The sequence below is a fragment of the Eleutherodactylus coqui genome, chromosome 7 (genome assembly GCF_035609145.1).
Source record: "Eleutherodactylus coqui strain aEleCoq1 chromosome 7, aEleCoq1.hap1, whole genome shotgun sequence".
Classification (NCBI taxonomy): domain Eukaryota; kingdom Metazoa; phylum Chordata; class Amphibia; order Anura; family Eleutherodactylidae; genus Eleutherodactylus; species Eleutherodactylus coqui.
This window is the reverse complement of record NC_089843.1, coordinates 189,294,175-189,312,628: the sequence shown is the minus strand read 5'-3', so window position 1 is coordinate 189,312,628 and position 18,454 is coordinate 189,294,175. Positions and strand designations below refer to the sequence as shown.

The following is an 18,454-nucleotide window of genomic DNA, read 5'->3' as shown; positions in this document are numbered from 1 at the left end:
CATCTATGCAGCTCTTTCCATTCACTTCAGTGGAAGTTACGGAAACACTTGATTTGGGAGTTTTTTTTTTTAAAACAAAGCAACGTTAGCTAATGGCCAATCAAACTACTGTTGTATTTGGACTGTGGGAGTTTAAACAGTACCTTATAACTTCTTATCATTACTATACAAACAGGCTGAAGAGCTAAATTTTGCTCCTAAGGGCACTAGTACTAGGGCTGGCGGATGCTACTAGTGCCCATGGTTTACTGTTAACTGCCAAGATGAACATGGTGAACCAGTCGGGCAATCGGAGCTAAACAGGAAGCATTAGCAGCGCCCTAAGGCTCTGGTATTACGTACACTTGAGTGAGGCCAACGTGTGTTCTTAATCTCTTGAATATCTATCAGTGTTTCCCACCTCCAGTCCTCAAGGACTCCCAACAGGTCATGTCTTCAGGTTTTCCTCAGTGTTGCACAAGTGATGTAATTATTGTCAGCGCCTCAGACATTGCCACAGATGTTCTTACTATAGGATCTCCTGAAAACATGACCTGTTGGGGTGCCATGAGGACGGGAGTTGGGAAACACTGTTCTATGTTGTAGAGAACAATTTGAAAAGATAAAATCTTGAGTTACACCAAATGCGAAATGACACACCACAATGGTTACATGAGTAGTATAATAACAGAAACATGTGAATGATAAGTGCACACTAGATGTATACATGCGGACAATGATCGCAGAATCTGAAATTCAAGTCTGCTCATGTGAGACTGCCCTTACTGCAAGTAACAGGGTATCCTGGGGGTCTTTGTCAGTCCCAGGGCTGTCCACATAAAATGGTCAGCCCCACTGATAAGGGGATTCCTCACTTATTGCTTACTCTCCCAGCACACTGCAGTAAGACGTTAATCAGGTATCAATATAACATGTGACAAACTTGATGAATAATATGATTTAACATAATTTCAACAGTAAATATTAGAAATGATGTTGTAGGCATAAGGCCGGGTTCACATCTGCACTGAATCCTTCGTTCGGAAGTTCCACCGCAGATCTGACACAAAATACTGGAAGAAATCATGCTTCATGCACTGCTTTTTCTTCCAGCCAAACAGCTGCACAGAAATCGAATGAATCTTATTTTAGTCAATGGGGTCCGTTCCGAGCTCTTCGGTTCCGTCATAAGACGGACCCATTCGGCCATTCAATTCTCCTTTCCTGCTCCAGAGTAAAAAAAAAAGGGAACCCCCTGAAGAAGATGTGAAAGCAGCCTAACCCTACTGGAGGTCTTTTGACCAACTGTGTGTCTTGTTATCGGATGCCTTTGCATTGAATCAATTCCACTGTATATATAATTTTCAACTATATTGCTGTTGAGTCATTGGTAGACTAAAGGTTAAACACAATGCACATTTTGAACATTAGATTTGAACCATCATCTGGAAACAGCCGCCCACAACCCAGCTATTGTGAATGACAGTGATTGTATATTATTATTACAGTGACCACCTACACAATGTTTGAGCAGCATATTCACAAAATCAGCGGTGGACTGAAAGCCTTATTCCTCCCCATCAAACTGTGGATATTGCCTCTATGCATCACATACAGATGTTTCAAATGCTCTTTGAGTGCACATAAGAACTAATTCACTTGCTCCATTTGTCCAGAGTACACTAAGAGCTATTTCCTAGGGTGAACATTTGTACAGTATCTTCACTAAAAGGAGAATGCTAGGTGAAGTCCCTGAACATTTTCACACTTCCGATCAGTGTCATAGCACTAGAATGTTCTGACAGAACCTCGGACATGAAATTCCCCTACTGTGACAAGTGCCATCACTCATCGTGGCCAAGAGCCAAACTCCTATCTACCAATACTTAAAAATGCTGGATAGTTACTGCATGTGGTCAAGCAAAGCCAGGTCCAATTTATTCTAAACTGAGCTGATCACTGACATGGAGGCATTGTGAATAAAGCCTAACTTAACTTCTGACAGCTCCCTATCACATGAACATTTGTGCCCCATCCAACTTAATTCTTAGAACAAAGCAGTTGTAAAGATTTGCAAAAGAAAAAATATAGAAAAAACCATCTCAGTGCCTTAAATTTGAATTAGAACATTTAGCACATGGATAATTTAGTACCACTAAAAATCACTGTCAAAAGATTTGGAACAACAGTGTTCATTCATCTGCGCCACAAATATACTTCAAGCGCTTTTGGACACATTGGGAGGGAGATGAACATGTGGAGTCTCTATGTGTAAGAAATACATGAGGAAAAAACAATAATAAAATCCTCACAGAGGTGACCTATTGGCCACCAAATATAACTGAAGTTACTGAAAATCTATTACTGAGGCAAATGGATGAAGCAGCAAATCACAACTAGGTAATTATTTAAATATTGTTTGGGACTTTAACTATCCGGAGATAAACTGGGAAGCCGAAACCTACGGATCTCATAAAGGTAACAAGTTTCTATCATTTACTATAAATAATTACCTTACTCAACTTGTACAGGACCAGAGTAGAGGGACAGCCATTTTGGATTTAATATTAACCAACAGACCAGACAGAATAACAGGGGTGCAGGTCGGGGGGCACCTGAGAAATTGTGACCATAATATAATAAATTTTGACTTGTCTTTCAAAAGGAAGTTTTATCAGGGAGCTACGAAAATACTAAACTTTAGGAAGCTAAGTTTGACCAGCTCAGCGATGCCCTAAACCAGGGGTCCCCAACCACCGGGCCGCGGACCGGGGCCGGGCCGTTGGGTGTTTAGCGCCGGTCCGCGGCGGGAACTTTTGCTCTAAACACAAGGCCCGCGGGCCGAGTCAGGCCCGCTGCCTTGTGCTATGTGGCCTGCGGCGTGCCGACGCCGCTGACCACTGAAGCGATTACCAACGGGGGCGCCGCAGCTCCCCGCTGGTAATCGCGCTGATCCCGGCGCACACACTGACGTCTGTGCAGCCAGGATTCTCTTCCCCGAGTCCCCTGCTCATTAGTTCCGCAGGAGAGGACTCGAGGAGGAAGCGTTCCGGGCTGACGTCAGGGCAAGCAGACAGAGCGACAGCAGGGAGGAGGTAAGTATATGGGTTGGGGGGCTGCCTATTACTGGGGGGGGGGCTACTTATTACAGGGTAAGGGGCTGCCTATTACTGGGGGGGGGGCTAGTTACTACTGGGGGGGACGGGTTACTACTGGGGGCTGCATATTACAGGGGAAGGGGCTGCCTATTACAGGGGAAGGGGCTGCCTATTACAGGGGAAGGGGCTGCCTATTACAGGGGAAGGGGCTGCCTATTACAGGGGAAGGGGCTGCCTATTACAGGGGAAGGGGCTGCCTATTACAGGGGGGGCTGGTTATTACTAGGGGGAGGGGCTACTTATTACTGGGGGGGGCTACCTATTACTGGGGGGGGGGCTGCCTATTACTGGGGGGGCTGCCTATTACTATGGGGGGGGCTGCCTATTACTATGGGGGGGGCTGCCTATTACTATGGGGGGAGGCTGCCTATTACTATGGGGGGGGCTGCCTATTACTATGGGGGGGCTGCCTATTACTAGGGGGGGTTGCCTATTACTAGGGGGGGCTGCCTATTACTAGGGGGGGCTGCCTATTACTAGGGGGGGCTGCCTATTACTATGGGGGGGGCTGCCTATTACTATGGGGGGAGGCTGCCTATTACTATGGGAGGGGGGCTGCCTATTACTAGGGGAGGGGCTGCCTATTACTAGGGGGAGGGGCTGCCTATTACTAGGGGGGGGCTGCCTATTACTAGGGGGGGGCTGCCTATTACTATGGGGGGGGCTGCCTATTACTAGGGGGGGGTTGCCTATTACTAGGGGGGGGGCTGCCTATTACTAGGGGGGGGCTGCCTATTACTAGGGGGGGGCTGCCTATTACTATGGGGGGGGGCTGCCTATTACTATGGGGGGAGGCTGCCTATTACTATGGGGGGGCTGCCTATTACTATGGGGGGGCTGCCTATTACTAGGGGGGGGCTGCCTATTACTAGGGGGGGGCTGCCTATTACTATGGGGGGGCTGCCTATTACTATGGGGGGAGGCTGCCTATTACTATGGGAGGGGGGCTGCCTATTACTAGGGGGGGCTGCCTATTACTAGGGGGGGGCTGCCTATTACTAGGGGGGGGCTGCCTATTACTAGGGGGGAGGGGCTGCCTATTACTAGGGGGAGGGGCTGCCTATTACTAGGGGGAGGGGCTGCCTATTACTAGGGGGGGCTGCCTATTACTAGGGGGGGGCTGCCTATTACTAGGGGGGGGGCTGCCTATTACTAGGGGGGGGGCTGCCTATTACTGGGGGGGGCTGCCTATTACTGGGGGGGGGGCTGCCTATTACTGGGGGGGGTGGCTGCCTATTACTGGGGAGGGGGGTGGCTGCCTATTACTGGGGGGGGGGCTGCCTATTACTGGGGGGGGCTGCCTATTACTAGGGGGAGGGGCTGCCTATTACTAGGGGGAGGGGCTGCCTATTACTAGAGGAGGGGCTGCCTATTACTAGGGGGAGGGGCTGCCTATTACTAGGGGTAGGGGCTGCCTATTACACCTATTACTGGGGGAAGGGGCTGGTTATTACTGGGGGGGATAGATTATATACTGCCCTATGTGTGTACTGCCAGGACATTCTAAATGTCATAATTAAATAATAATGCACTAAACTCCAACTCCCTTCATAACCCCGCCCCATATAACCAAAGCCCCGCTCATGTCCCGCCCCACCCTGCTGGGCCTTGTAAAATAGGTCTTGCTTGAAGCCGGTCCCTGGTGCCAAAAAGGTTGGGGACCACTGCCCTAAACCATATTGACTGGGATAATGCCCTCAAAAATAAGAATACAGACAATAAAAGGGAAATGTTTAAAAACATTCTAATTACTTACTGTGAGGAGTTCTTAACTCACGGGAACAAAAGGGTTAGGAATAGGAGAAAACCAATGTGGCTCGATAAGGACTCAGGCACACGGGCGTTTTAACGTCCAATTATTCACGCGTTCAAAAAGATCGCACTATATAGAACCAATGCTTTCCAATGGCAGCGGTCACATGTGCGAATTTTACATGCGCAAAAACATCTGCAGCGAAAATTATTTGTTAAAACACAGGTCACTGCGGCATCTGTTTTTTGAATGTGAAACACCTGGCTCTCACATCCAGGGGTTTCACCTTGTGCTCAATCTGGTCGGCGACAGCAGCGCCGACCCCATTGAGAACATACAGTGAAGATCGCGATCCTTTGGCGCAGCTGTCACAGCTGTGGCAGAGGAGCGCAATGTTCTCCCATTGCATTCAATGGAGCCAGTGCTACAGCTGGCTCCATTGAAAGCAATGGGCTGTCAGCAAGCCCTGCAGTGATTTTTGGGTAAGGGCTTTAAATATAAACCCTTCCCTGAAAATCCTCCCTAAAATGTGTAAAAAAAAAAAAATAAATTATATATACTCACCTCTCTGCAGCCGCCGGGGCTCAAGCGCGTCTAGTCGGGTCTTCTCCTGAACTGCTATGAAGACCTTTCAGCAGAGAGCTGCCTGTGATTGGTCCCTGCGCTAAGCCAATTTGAGGCAGCACTCACCCATTCATTGAATTCTATCAATGGCTGATGGAGGAAAAGACCCGGCTAGCCGTGCCTGAGCCCCGGTAGCTGCAGAGAGGTGAGTATATATATATTTTTATTTTTTACACATTTTAGGGATGACTTTCAGGGAGGGGCTTATATTTAAAGCCCTTCCCCAAAAAATCACTGCAGGGCTTGCCAGCGGCTTCATTGAATTTAATGGGAGAACATTGCGGTCCTCTGCCACAGCTGTGACAGCTGTGGCAGAGGATTTCTTCATCTCCGTGGGTCCCATTGTCACCGGAGATATAGATATCCTCTGTCTCAGCTGTCACAGCTGTGGCAGAGGATCGCGATGTTCTCTGTATGTCAATGGGGCCACTGCTGCTGCAGCCAGCGCAGTTGACCAAAGGTGAAACCCCTGGATGTGACAGCATCCAGGGGTTTCACATTCAAGGAATACCCTGCTGCAGCTGGCACAGCTGCAGCAGGGAATAGCAGCTGGCACACTTTTTGCAAGGAAAAACGTGGCCAGATCCGTTTTTTTCTGCGTGCCCCCCGCTTCGGTCACGTGAATTTTTGAACGCATGCGTTATGTGCATAAAAATTTGCACGTTAAAAAGCACATGAGACTGAGCCCTAAAGATGTAAAGGAGGCAATAAAAAGTAAAAAGAAAGCATTTAACCCCTTCATGACATGGCCTATTTTGGGCTTAAGGACGCAACAATTTTTGGCGGATTTTCTTCTTATCAAAAGCCATAACTTTTTTATTTTTCCGTCGACGCGGCCGTATGAGGGCTTGTTTTTTGCGTGGCGAACTGTAGTTTTTATCGATGCCAATTTTGGGTACATAGACTATATTGTAAATTTTTTTTTTTTTTTTAATGATAGCAGAGAGAGAAAATGCATCAATTCTGCCATAGATTTTTTATTTTTTTTTTTTACACCGTTAATCATGCAGCATAAATGAGACTTTCCATTTTTTCTGCAGACCGGTACGGTTACAATGATACCAAAATTCTAACTTTTTTTTTAGGTTTTCCCACTTTTCTGCAATAAAAACCCTTTTTTTTGGAAATCTTTTTTCTATTCTAAATTGCTGCATTCAAAGTCCCGTAAGTTTTTTATTTTTTGATGTACAGAGCTCTATGAGGGCTTATTTTTTGCGAGACGAGCTGTAGATTTTATTGGTACCATTGTAGCGTACATACAGCTTTTTTGATCACTTTTATTGCATTTTTAGTGAGGCAAAATGCTAAAAATGAGCATTTTGCCTCAGTTTTTTTAGCTTTTTTTTTAGCGTTTTTTTCCGTGCACAGTCAAAAGCATGTTCAACTTATTGTACGCATCGGTACGGGCGCGACAATACCAAATATGTGGGGTTTTTTTTTTTTTTACCTTTTTTTATGCTAATCTGAGAAAAAGCATTAAAAAATTTTTTTTTATTTTTATTTTTTACATTTTTTTAATTCATTTTTTAAATCTTTCTTTTTTTTACACTGTTTGTGTCCCTCTGAGGGACTTTAACCACTGCCCTGATGATCGCTGTCATAAGGCATGGCAGAGCTACTGCTCTCCCATGCCTTATCGCTCATACAGCGATCTCAGGCATAGGCAATACAGGACGCCAGTGTCTGGCGTCCTGTTGCCATGGTGACAGGCCGGGCTCTCGCGATGTCATCGCGAGTTCCGGCCGGAGACACAGAGGGAGCCGCGCTCCCTTTGTGAACTCTTTCCCTGCCGCGATCTACTTAGATCGCGGCAGGGAAGGGGTTAACAGTGGCGGGCGCATCTCTGATGTCCCCCCGCTGTTGCAGCGAGACGCCAGCTGTGACTGACAGCCGGCTCCCGCTGCGGGATAGCGCTGGATCATATGTGATCCCGCGCTATCTCCAGGACGTAAGTTTACGCCCTGTTGCGGGAAGTACCCCGCTCCCAGGACGTAAACTTACGCCCTGCAGCGGGAATGGGTTAAACTACTAAAACAAAAATGCAATGAATGAGCAGTAAAAACCTATAGGGAAAAAATAAATTATGTAAAGAGCAGATAAAAGCAGCAAAGATGGAGACAGACAGACTTATTGCCAAAGAGAGTAAAACCCTAAACTGTTCTTCAATTATATAAATAACAAAAATATTAATACTAAAAGTGTTGGCTCTAATAAATAATGTAGAAGAAATTGTAAAGGCTGATGAGGAGAAAACAAATCTATTAAATAGTTTTTTCTCCACTGTATTCACAAAGGTAAATGAAATGTCAGATGAGATGCAGAGTGATAAAGTAAGCGCTCTACTAAATGGCACCAGTCTAACCCAGAAAGAAGTGGAGAACTATCTTAAAAAGATTAAAATAAGCAAATCGCCAGGTCCTGATGACATACACCCCCAGGTTTTAAGGGAATTAAGTAATGTGATAGACAGACTCTTGTTTCTGATATTTAAGGACTCTATAGTGATGAGGTCTGTCCCACTGGATTGGCGCATAGCTAATGTGCCGATATTCAAAAAGGGGTTAAAAAGTGAACCTAGAAACTACAGGCTGGTAAGTCTTACTTCCATTGTGGGTTAAATGTTTGAAGGGCTTCTAAGAGATGCTATCCTGGAGGACCTCAAGGAAAATAGCTGTATAACTCCGTACCAGCATGAGTTTGTGAGAGATTGCTCCTGTCAAACCAATCTGATAAGCTTCTACGAGGAGGTAAATTCTAGACTGGATTGGGGAGAGTCATTGGATCTTGTATATCTGGACTTTTCCAAAGCGTTTGATACTGTACCGCATTAAAGGTTGGTATATAAAATGAGAAAGCTTAGTCTGGGGGAGAATGTGTGTAAGTGGGTAAGTATCGGTCAGTGATAGAAAGCAGAGGGGGGTTATAAATGGTACATACTCTGATCGGATCACTGTTACTAGTGGGGTACCACAGAGGTCAGTTTTGTGCCCTATTTATTTTAATATATTTATTAATGACCTGGTAGAAGGATTTCAAAGTAAAATATCAATATTTACAGATGATACCAAACTATGTAAAGAAATTAACACAAAAGAGAACACAAGGATGTTGCAGGAAGATCTTGATAAGTTGGGGGCTTATGCAGAAAAGTGGCAAATGAGGTTTAAAACTGATAAATTTAAGGTTATGCACATGAGCAGAGAAATACATGTCACCATTACACACTAAATGGGAAACCACTGGGAAACGCTGACATGGAAAAGGACTTGGGGATTATAGTTACCTGTAAGCTTAACTGGAGCAAGCAGTGTCAGGCAGCTGCTGCCAAGGCAAATAGGATCATGGGGTGCAAGAGGTCTAGGGGCACATGATGAGAACATTGTTGTTCCTCTTTGCACTTAACTGGACAGACAACACATGGAATATTGTGTACAGTTTTGAGTACCGGAACTCAAGGAGGACATATCTGAGCTTGAGCGGGTAGAAAGATGGGCAACCAAAGTAATAAATGGAATGGACGGACTACAATACCCAGAGAGGCTATCAAAATTGAGTTTATTTAGTTTATGAAAAAAACATCTGAGAGGCGCTCTAATAACGATGTATTAATATATCACGGGACAATACAGAGATCTCTCCCATCATCTATTTATACCCAGGACAAGGGGGTGTCCTCTATGTCTAGAGGACAGAAGGTTTCTATACTGACACAGAAGGGGGTTCTTTACTGCAAGAGCAGTGAGACTGTGGAACTCTCTGCCTGAGGACGTGGTGATAGAGAATTAAATAAAAGAGTTCAAAAGGGGCCTGGATGCCTTTTTGGAGCAATAAAATATTATGTCCTATAATCATTAATAGCTTTAGAAGGATCAGTGATCCGGGAATTATTCTGATTACCAGATTGAAGTCGGGAAGGAATTTTAATTTTCCCTTAAATGGGGAAAACTGGCTTCTATCTCATTGGGATTTTTTTTGCCTTCCTCTGGATCAACATTAAGGGGTAATAGGCTGAACCTGCCTGCCATATATTTTGTTTGGTACGAGAAAAATAAAAGAAGATTAACCATTGAGGACCTGGCTTCCCTGAATCTTCAAATTCTGTGCAGCAATCCCATACCCCCCTCCTCCAAAGTAAGTTTCCTATTTTTTCATTTGGAAATGAAATATATAGAACAATAAGAACTCTCTTCTTATGAGTTTTTATACATTTTTATATAAATTTTTTAAATAAATTTCATTTGTTCTGTTTTATGGCATAAGAGGATCTGTCTAAGATATGAAGACCAGGACTACAGGTGTATCGCCTGGTTACCCCAAATAAATTGTTTTCTTTTTAAATTTTTTTTAACCCCTTGAGGCACTATTCTAACTACACTGTAACAAAATGAAGAACCCATTCCTGTACTTTATTTTAGCATAAATATACTAATTTTAAAAATAAAATAAATATGAATTTTTAAAAATACACTTTTTTTTTAGCTTTTTACCTCCAATAAAACGGAAAAAAAAAGTCAGTGAAAAAAGAAATAAGAAAATAGCCCTATATGTCACAAACAAAAAAGCTGCAAAAATAATTTTGGTGGCTAAAGAAAAAAAAAATAGTGCAGTAAAACCGCTGTTGGGTAAAACCCTGAAAAGTGTCTGGTCTTTAAGGGGCTATAACATTGCATGACCATAGAATAAACATCCATGGAGCAGCAGTTAAGAGCATGAGTATGTGTTCTGCTGTTCTATTTAATGTGTATGAAGCTGACTAAAACAGATGGGTGCTCAAACACACCTCAAATCAAAGTCAATTTTCATTGGGATTTTCATTTTAGTGATCAGCAGGAGTCGCAGACGTGGGGACCCCCAGTGATCAGATATTTATCGCCCATCGTGTAGATAGGTGATAGATGCCCATTGTGGCACGGCCCTTTTTAGAAATGTTCCTTATAACTTTACAATAACCAAGAATGAATATAGATTACATCACTTTATTTCATCCATAACAAGTGGAGACACTCCAGGGAGGGACAGAAATGAGAATTTCCACTGGCAGCCAAGCCATGAAAGGGACATTGTTGAATAGGGCTACAGAGCAGCAATCAACTACAAACTACCAGAAGTGGTAACAAAAAGACAACAAGCTTTTGGTACTATTTAGCAGCAAGTTGCTACAAACCCACTTATGAAGCACTCAGTGGGTCAGTAGGGGACTGCGACAGGCAGCTGTATCCATAGCCAAAGAGTGATGGAGGTAAGCGTTGTTTCTTTACTGGAGGACGATGAGTAACCCCCCCATGACTCCTCTAAGCGTGGCCTGCCACAGTGCAGCCAAGGCGGTTGGTGGACGTAGGCCATTGCTATTTGAAGTGGCATGCTTTCTTTTAAGATGATGGGCGGTTTGAGTAGCCATGGGCCCTCAGGAGTCTTCAGCCTAGAGAAGGCGCCCAAACCACCCCTATTATAAACTGCTATTGGACAGAACAATAATATATTAGGACTCCATTGGGCAAATACATATCACAAAGGATAAACTGTTATAGGTGTAGCTATATAGGTGCAAGGACGATTTATCATTACTGAAGTATAAAGAATGCAACCATAATATTCAGGGAAGATATGCTTTCACAAAGAGTAAATGATACTTACGCAGCCCATTCCAGCTTCTCATTTTTGATAGAGTTGTACAAAGCCTATAAAGAGTAAGAAAAAAGACTATTAATATATAAAGTAATTTAGGCTAACTCATGCTGGAGCATAGATTTTGCTTTAGAAAGTAAAAGAGGTGTCAATAAACATGATTAGAGCATCCTAGTCACACATGCTTTGCTAAACACAGCCGACATTGTGGAAACAACTTACAGTAGATCTGGAAATGAACAAAATGAATATATCAGATATCAACTAGAATGCAAAGATTGGAAAGCGAGAGGAGGGCACATTAATGAATGCAGCGAGAGAAACCTTCACAAGCCACTGCGCCAGCCATTACATTTCAGCTGCAGCCACAGTTAAAGGATAAGTTTTCGTTCCCCATCAATGGTAATGTGTCAGCCTTAACATCAGGCACTGCGGTGTTTCGTAGCCATGTCACAAATATGTTCATTATGGATAGCACATTTGTTAGAGCTGACAAGGAAAAGTATTATTCCAGTGTGCTGCAAGCTTTCTGTAATATTATACATTACATGCAAATTACACCTCATTGACATTTTCTGAAATGTAATACCGCACACTGAAACACTGCAGTAACCGTGCTCTACTGTGCATTATAGGAAGGACTTTTTTTCTCTAATACTTTTTTTTTCTTTATACTACTGATTCACGGCGTATTGTGACATACGGTAGAGATGAAGAAAGCAAATTGACATCTAAAAATAATTCTCCGGATCTTCCCGGTTTATGCGGTTGTAGGTTATTCAGTCGCTGAAATGAGGGTGGAAGATCCACACAGTAAGTTGGCAGATACAATGAAAAAAGATGAAAATGAACAGGTGATGTCTAACCCATTTTCAGTACAGCTGTAAAGAAGCAAGTAAAGTCATATACAGAATACTTGATTGTTTAAAAGAAAATCTTCTGCCATACATCTAGTGCGGGAAGACACAACTCCGTTTCCAAGATGGAAGTCGCGCACCTTCAGTAGCGCATCAGTTGAGTCCGAGTCTTCCTTTAATAAAGGCTATCTGTGGGATACAACAGGTCCTTTACTATAGTGTATTCTGTATATAGAGCTCTATGGACCTTATGCTCGCAGAGTATATTCCTCAGTCTAGGAAGCGTCTTCTGTACGGACATTTGCCTGGCAAGGGGGATAAATGTAAAAAGCACTGTCATGGGCACAGTTCAGTAATAAAAACAATCTGGCACTTAAAATGGGTTGAGAATTTTGCCTCATATTCCATGCCCAAATCTGCACCATTTTAGCAGTCTATTGAATGCTATACAAATGCACACTGTATTACATACTGCACAGATTTAGCCGCACACAGATTTGGAAATCCGCAATGTGGGGGGGGGGGGGGGGGGAGTTTACATGTTACAATAGTCTATTGGTATTTGATCGGTGGGGATCAAACTCCCAGGATCTGGTCAACTGGCTGTATGAAGGTACCAGGACGTTCACCGAAGCACAGTGCCATAAGTCCAATTCAAGTGCATGGGGCAGAATGGCTATAGCAAACAGCCCATGGAAGAAGTGTTTCTGGAAAGCAGAAGCTGTCCCTATATCAGTATATGTAGTACATATAAGTGCAATGGTTTTCATCCTCTTTCTCTTTAATTTCACTAAATGCACAGATGTATTGTTCCCTAACTTTTCTCAGAACCTGAGGATGTCATGAGATGCATGGTGCAAAATGTGAAAAAAAGTATATGTTGTATACATTCTTCCCTGCATTGCTGAGTTGACAGTCGATACCCATGTTAAACCAGAAAAAAAAACAAAAAAAAAAACTGGATGGCACAAAACTGTATTAAATTGGCATTATGTCATGACAAATTATATGAATTTGGCTGCATTCAGACCTGCATTAGAGGTGTTAGGGCTTTCTTCTGCAACAGCGAATCTACGTAAAATTAAATGGAAATAAATGGATCACTTTTTCCTTCCATTGAGTTCAATGAGTTTAAAAAGCAAAAAAAAAACCCAGAAAGCTTTGAATTTGCTTTTGTTACGTTTGCTCTGTTTTTTAAACTGAACAAAGACTGCGAATGTGAATGGGACTTTAACACAATTCAAGAAAAGTGTAGACACATCTGGAACTACATGTGAATGTGATATTTATGATAAAAAATGTGGAATGGTTACAATTTGTCAATATGTACACATATATCTGAACAACATTAGTTACTGCTCCCAGTATAAAATAGCGATAGATCGCTGACTGATCGGCTGTGTGAATGCATCGGACCCTGATGTGTTTAGTGCTAGCACTGAAGAACTGAATGACAGGTTGATGAAGTGGGCTACAAGCCCTGAATGTTAACGCGTGCTGCAGTATTGATTGAAAATAGATCTTGTGTTTCCTTGTTGTCCAGTAGTGCTTTCAAACAAAAATCTGATGCTAATAGGTTGGTGATTTCAATGGCGTGTAGCGATAGTTTTGAGCAAGTAAAAAAAAAAATCCTTTGTTTTATAAGAACCTACATTTGCTCCAGAACGAGAAGTTCAAAAAAAAGATCTGAGAGTGACTGCCCCTGTGTGGCTAAGAGATGCATCACACCTAGTAACCTCCTAGTCAGCTCTGCAGCAAACGGCAGCAGAATACGTGGTTGGCTCAAATAGGTTTCTATAGATGTGGAAGAAGTCACTGTAGGTCTGCTGATCATCGGAAAACATCTGTTGCATTTTTTGGGGGGTAAACCCATTAAAATTAACACATGTATGACTTGCGATGCAGACCATGTAGTTTGTTGTATTACCTGCACAATATATTGGATGCATGTTGAGAAAACTGAAGGTCCACATCCAGAGCATTTATCTTATATTTGCAAAAATCTATCCCATTCATCAGCAGCGGCGCAGCATGTTGCTGACATGTATGCACAAAACACTGCACGTTATTTTTCTTTGCTTTTGAAAGAGTCCATAAACCAAAAAGAGGAGGGTCTGGCAGGGACACTTGTATAACATGGAGGCTTATTGGATCCTACGCTTTAAATCTATGCATCCAGAAAGTATGAAATAGATCGCATCTTCTATGCTACACTGTGAAACATCATGGGCCAAGATAGTGGGAGGTGATTATGCAGCATAGGGAACCTTCGGAGACCCAGTGCCTGCTGGAGGCTTAGGCCTTATGTCCACTCGAAAAATACAATCCGCTCAGAATCTGCCGCGGATTTCCGCAGCAGATTTCGCGCGGATTTGCTTTAAATTGTATTTTTTTGCATGCAGATATCTGCACACATTGCTATCAATCTGATAGCAATGTTGCTGATCCGCGGCAAAATAGAGCATGACGCATTTTTTCTCCCGCTCGTGCAAAACGCAATTCTTTTAAAATGCCATCCGCGGGTGCAAAAATCAATTTAATGGACCGCGGATGGCCAATGATTCCCTATGGGCAAAATCCGCTGCGGAATCCGCAATTCCATTTAGCTAGTGGACATGAGACCTTACTCTTTTATATGCTTCTGAAAATAAAGATTAGTAGATGTTATTCTGCATTGCTGGAGCTCTCTATGTATATTACCGGCAATTACTGCTACTATAGCTCCAACCTGCACAACTTGGCAGTAGGTAGGGGCCAAAATTAAAATCGGCAAACCTCTAGGGTTCGCAGATAGGTTTCTAGCAGCTTTGAAATGGTGATAAAGATTGTATTCCTTCGGAATGGCGATAACGTCTTGGCAAACAAGGCACAATATTTTGTCCCTTATGGGAGTAAACACATTTGTCCACTCTGGATTAAACACCCTATGTTGTAAGTGGACCTTACTTATCTTTTTATCACTCAATTTACATTGTCACCCCAAAATGTTTACACTTGATAAATCTGCTCACAGGTCCTGCATTGTTGTTGGATCCCTAGGAGTAACTATGTGCGTCTTTGTAATGCTTTCCACTCCTGCAGCGCTGTTGGTTGCACAGCCGCTCCCATGGCCTGAATGACCTTCCCTGATATTATGCACGTGACTGGCCACACAGCGGGGAAGGGCACAGTTGCCTTTTCAACGCCAGTTTCAAGCTACACAGCTGACGCCTGCTATCCTCCCCCTCGCAATACAACCGGTCACATGACTGTGATTCAGGGAAGGCCCTTTAGGCTAGTCACACTAGCTGCTAGCGAGACAGGACTATGCCATGGACTGTGACCTGACTGTGATGTCAAGAGGCTAGCTGCTAGCGTCTCGACTTCATAGTCGTTTCATAGTCCATGGACCTCCAAAAATCCTTTACCAAGCTGCTTCTGGCCCCTGGGCCACATGTTGTGTAACAGGCTCATGGGCTAGTTGCAAAAGTTTATCTTGGCGACCCAACTTCTCTTACCCCCTTAACGCAGAGGCTTAACTTGAAGCTCCTGGGCCTCAATGCAAAACCTGTAACAGGGCCTCCAACTATAATGCTTTACTCATAGCACTGGGCTCCCTATATGGAGAAGAGAGGTCGTATGGGCCTCCTAAGGCTCCTGGACCCAGGTGCAACCACATCCCCTATAGTTACGCCAGTGTTGTGTGGGCCTGCTATAGCTTATACCATGGTATATAGATCAACAAGCTTATTTGACATATATTATGAATAATTTAATTACCATGACAGAGGTTAAGTAAGCTTCTTAGGATGAAACATGGAGAAAAGAGAATAAGAAAGCAGGAGAATGTCCATCTACAACCATGTTGAAGCCAAGAGTACCTATCTTCTAATTATGTCAATGTTGAGTCTGGGGTTTCTGTCTAATATGGTCTTATGAAAGGCTCCATATATCAATCAACACTATGGTATGTAAAATACTATTTCTGCCGCGGTTAATCTCTATGAATTCTCCTTATTATCTCCGTTAGACCCAATCACTCATGTTTGCTGTGAGAAGACAATCTCACATTCTGCACTCTAATATTTATTGTGACTATTGTCAAACCACTTCTTCGACTGCCATTTAAGACTACTACTTATGCACATGTTGCTGGCTGTCCCAGACATCAAGTGATTTCATTGTTTTTTAGTATGTATTCCACAAGTGCTGGTAAGACACACACAACAGAACAAATCAATTTCTATTTCTTTCTTTCAACTTTTCCTAGAGGAGAGATTTCTCTTGTACCACGAATGTGTTAAGCATGTTCATCTGACTGCAGGAATCAATTTATTTTACCTTACAAGAAAGGCGCTGCCAAGGAAGAACAATGATAAAGTGCAGTCAATACAAGGTAAGAAACAGCCATGTAAATTAAATCGGAGTGCATTTTACACCACGCGGGGCAGAATATAACGTTATCATGAGTCTACTGCTTGAAGATCAATGCAGGTCTATTTTGAAAATAAAATTAGTTCTTTTAATGTGAAAGGATTTGGATACTCTGCAACTCAATACATTGTAACTCGCATATTAAAGAGATTTTTTCCTTTCTTGTATTAAAAAAGCACAAATAACTCTCTGCTTCTTATAGAGGCTTCCATTTTTTTCAGAAAGGACAAGCCCTCAAGGGAACTACAAATGGCAAATGTCACATATGAACAAGAGAGAAATATCAGAAATAAGGAAGAAACAGATGAATAGAATTAGGTTTCATTGGTTTGTACTGAAACATTTTCCAAAGAAGACAATGGTAAAAAAAAAACAGCTCTTCCATCAATGCAATCAATCAGAAAATGAAATCCAGCTATACAATGACAGGAAAGGGTGCCAGGGAAGGGACGAGGCAATGAGGCTGCATACCATAATAGTGCCTAAATAATCTGCATTAGCACTAGTTACTTAAAGAGGCCCCGTCACCATCTTTCTGCAGTCCTTGGTGAGAGCACAGTAAGGTAGTACCTGTCTCACTAATATGTCTGCTAGGTAGATTTGTGAAGGTTGGAGAAACTTGTATTTTATTAGTGGCAGCCATACACAGAACTAGTCCCTCATATTCATGAGCTGCTGCCAAGCCACACCCACCCCGTCCTGAAGCCAATGATTGGCAGCTCTCTTTGTATGCACAGTAACAGGCAGACAGCTGTCAAATCAGTGCCTGTAGGGCAGGGTCAGTGAGACTAGCCTGCAGCTCATGAATACTACTTTAAGTAGTCCTCTATTGCATGTGCTGCGGCTGATAAAATGTAAGTTTTTCAAAGACTGCTGCCGACATATCACTGTAAGCAGTGTCACTGTCACTACATAGAGAGAGAGGTGCAAGAGTCTCTGTAGCGATTTCAGACACTAGGGTGGATCCTCAGGTGTAGCAGCAGTAGGTCTGGAGAGTAGTCAGGGATGAGCCAGGAGTCAGGAACGGGAGGTCTTGGTTTGGAGTACAGATGCATGAGGCAAGTAGCGTAGTCAGGAGACAAGCCAGAAGTCAGTATCAGAAGGTCTTGCAGAAACGGAAGAGGAACAGGCTAGATCAAACGGTGCTGTGGAGCAAAATAATCACGCACTAAGATAGGAAGAACAATCAAGACATAGGCGGGGTCTGGACCAGGAGGCAGGTACTAGGTAACTGGGATCAGGAAACATGGCTGAGAGTCATGCAAGGGAACTGTCCACCGACTGGATAGCTCAGTAGTGAGGGCTATTGACTGGAGTGCAGGAGGTCCCTGTTTCATTTCCTGACAGTCTAATGATGGCATGGTTTCTGTGGCATGTTTTCTACCATATCAGGGAACAAAGTAGTCACAATAAGTTTCAGTTCTCATCAGTGTTCCACATTTGCAATGCCCATCCATGTGATGTCTCACTGACCTCACTGACTATAATGAGGCCTTCCGCCTTCCAAAAAGCTCCACCGCATTTTCAGAAACAAAATAGTGCAGTATGCTGTACTATTCTGTCTGGCATTTTGTTCTGGATCTGTGCTGGAGGTTTTGAATGGAAAGGTAACAGAGCAAAACCCCGCTGATGGCAGTATGGAAGGTGTGTGCGCCGTTAGTAATTCAAGGATGTTGAATTACTGTGCAGAATTAATTATTACTGAATTGCTCCTAAGAAGGGAATGACAACATTGTGTAATGGCAATTGAGAGTATATGATTTAAATTCTCTGTGGTCACAGGACAGAATTTGTCCCAGAATCGAAGGGGTGTGGGGTATTATCTATGCAAACATTTCAGGACTGTTATAAAATGTGATTGAATTATTAGTAAATGGCTCACAATCTCATATTTCCGGCTTTTAATGGAAGTTCTTTATCATGTAAATGAGAATCTTGCCCCAGCAAGAAACCATTAAGTAACTAGAAGCTAAAAAAAGCACTTAAAGAAGACTTGTCACCTGTTCTGGCCCGTCTGTCTTAGCAAATACTTGCCCATAACAACA

The 18,454-nt window shown here is 43.1% G+C and overlaps 1 protein-coding gene across 4 annotated transcripts in view; it reads right to left on the bottom strand.

Moving 5' to 3' along the window:
* Positions 1–18,454, bottom strand: part of PSD3 (pleckstrin and Sec7 domain containing 3) — a 562,110-nt gene that overhangs the window by 112,676 nt on the left and 430,980 nt on the right. For all 4 annotated transcript variants that reach the window (XM_066574143.1, XM_066574145.1, XM_066574146.1 and 1 more), the window contains one exon: positions 11,149–11,192. In XM_066574143.1, coding sequence (XP_066430240.1) covers positions 11,149–11,192 — 44 coding nt within the window. The remainder of the gene's footprint in view (positions 1–11,148; positions 11,193–18,454) is intronic.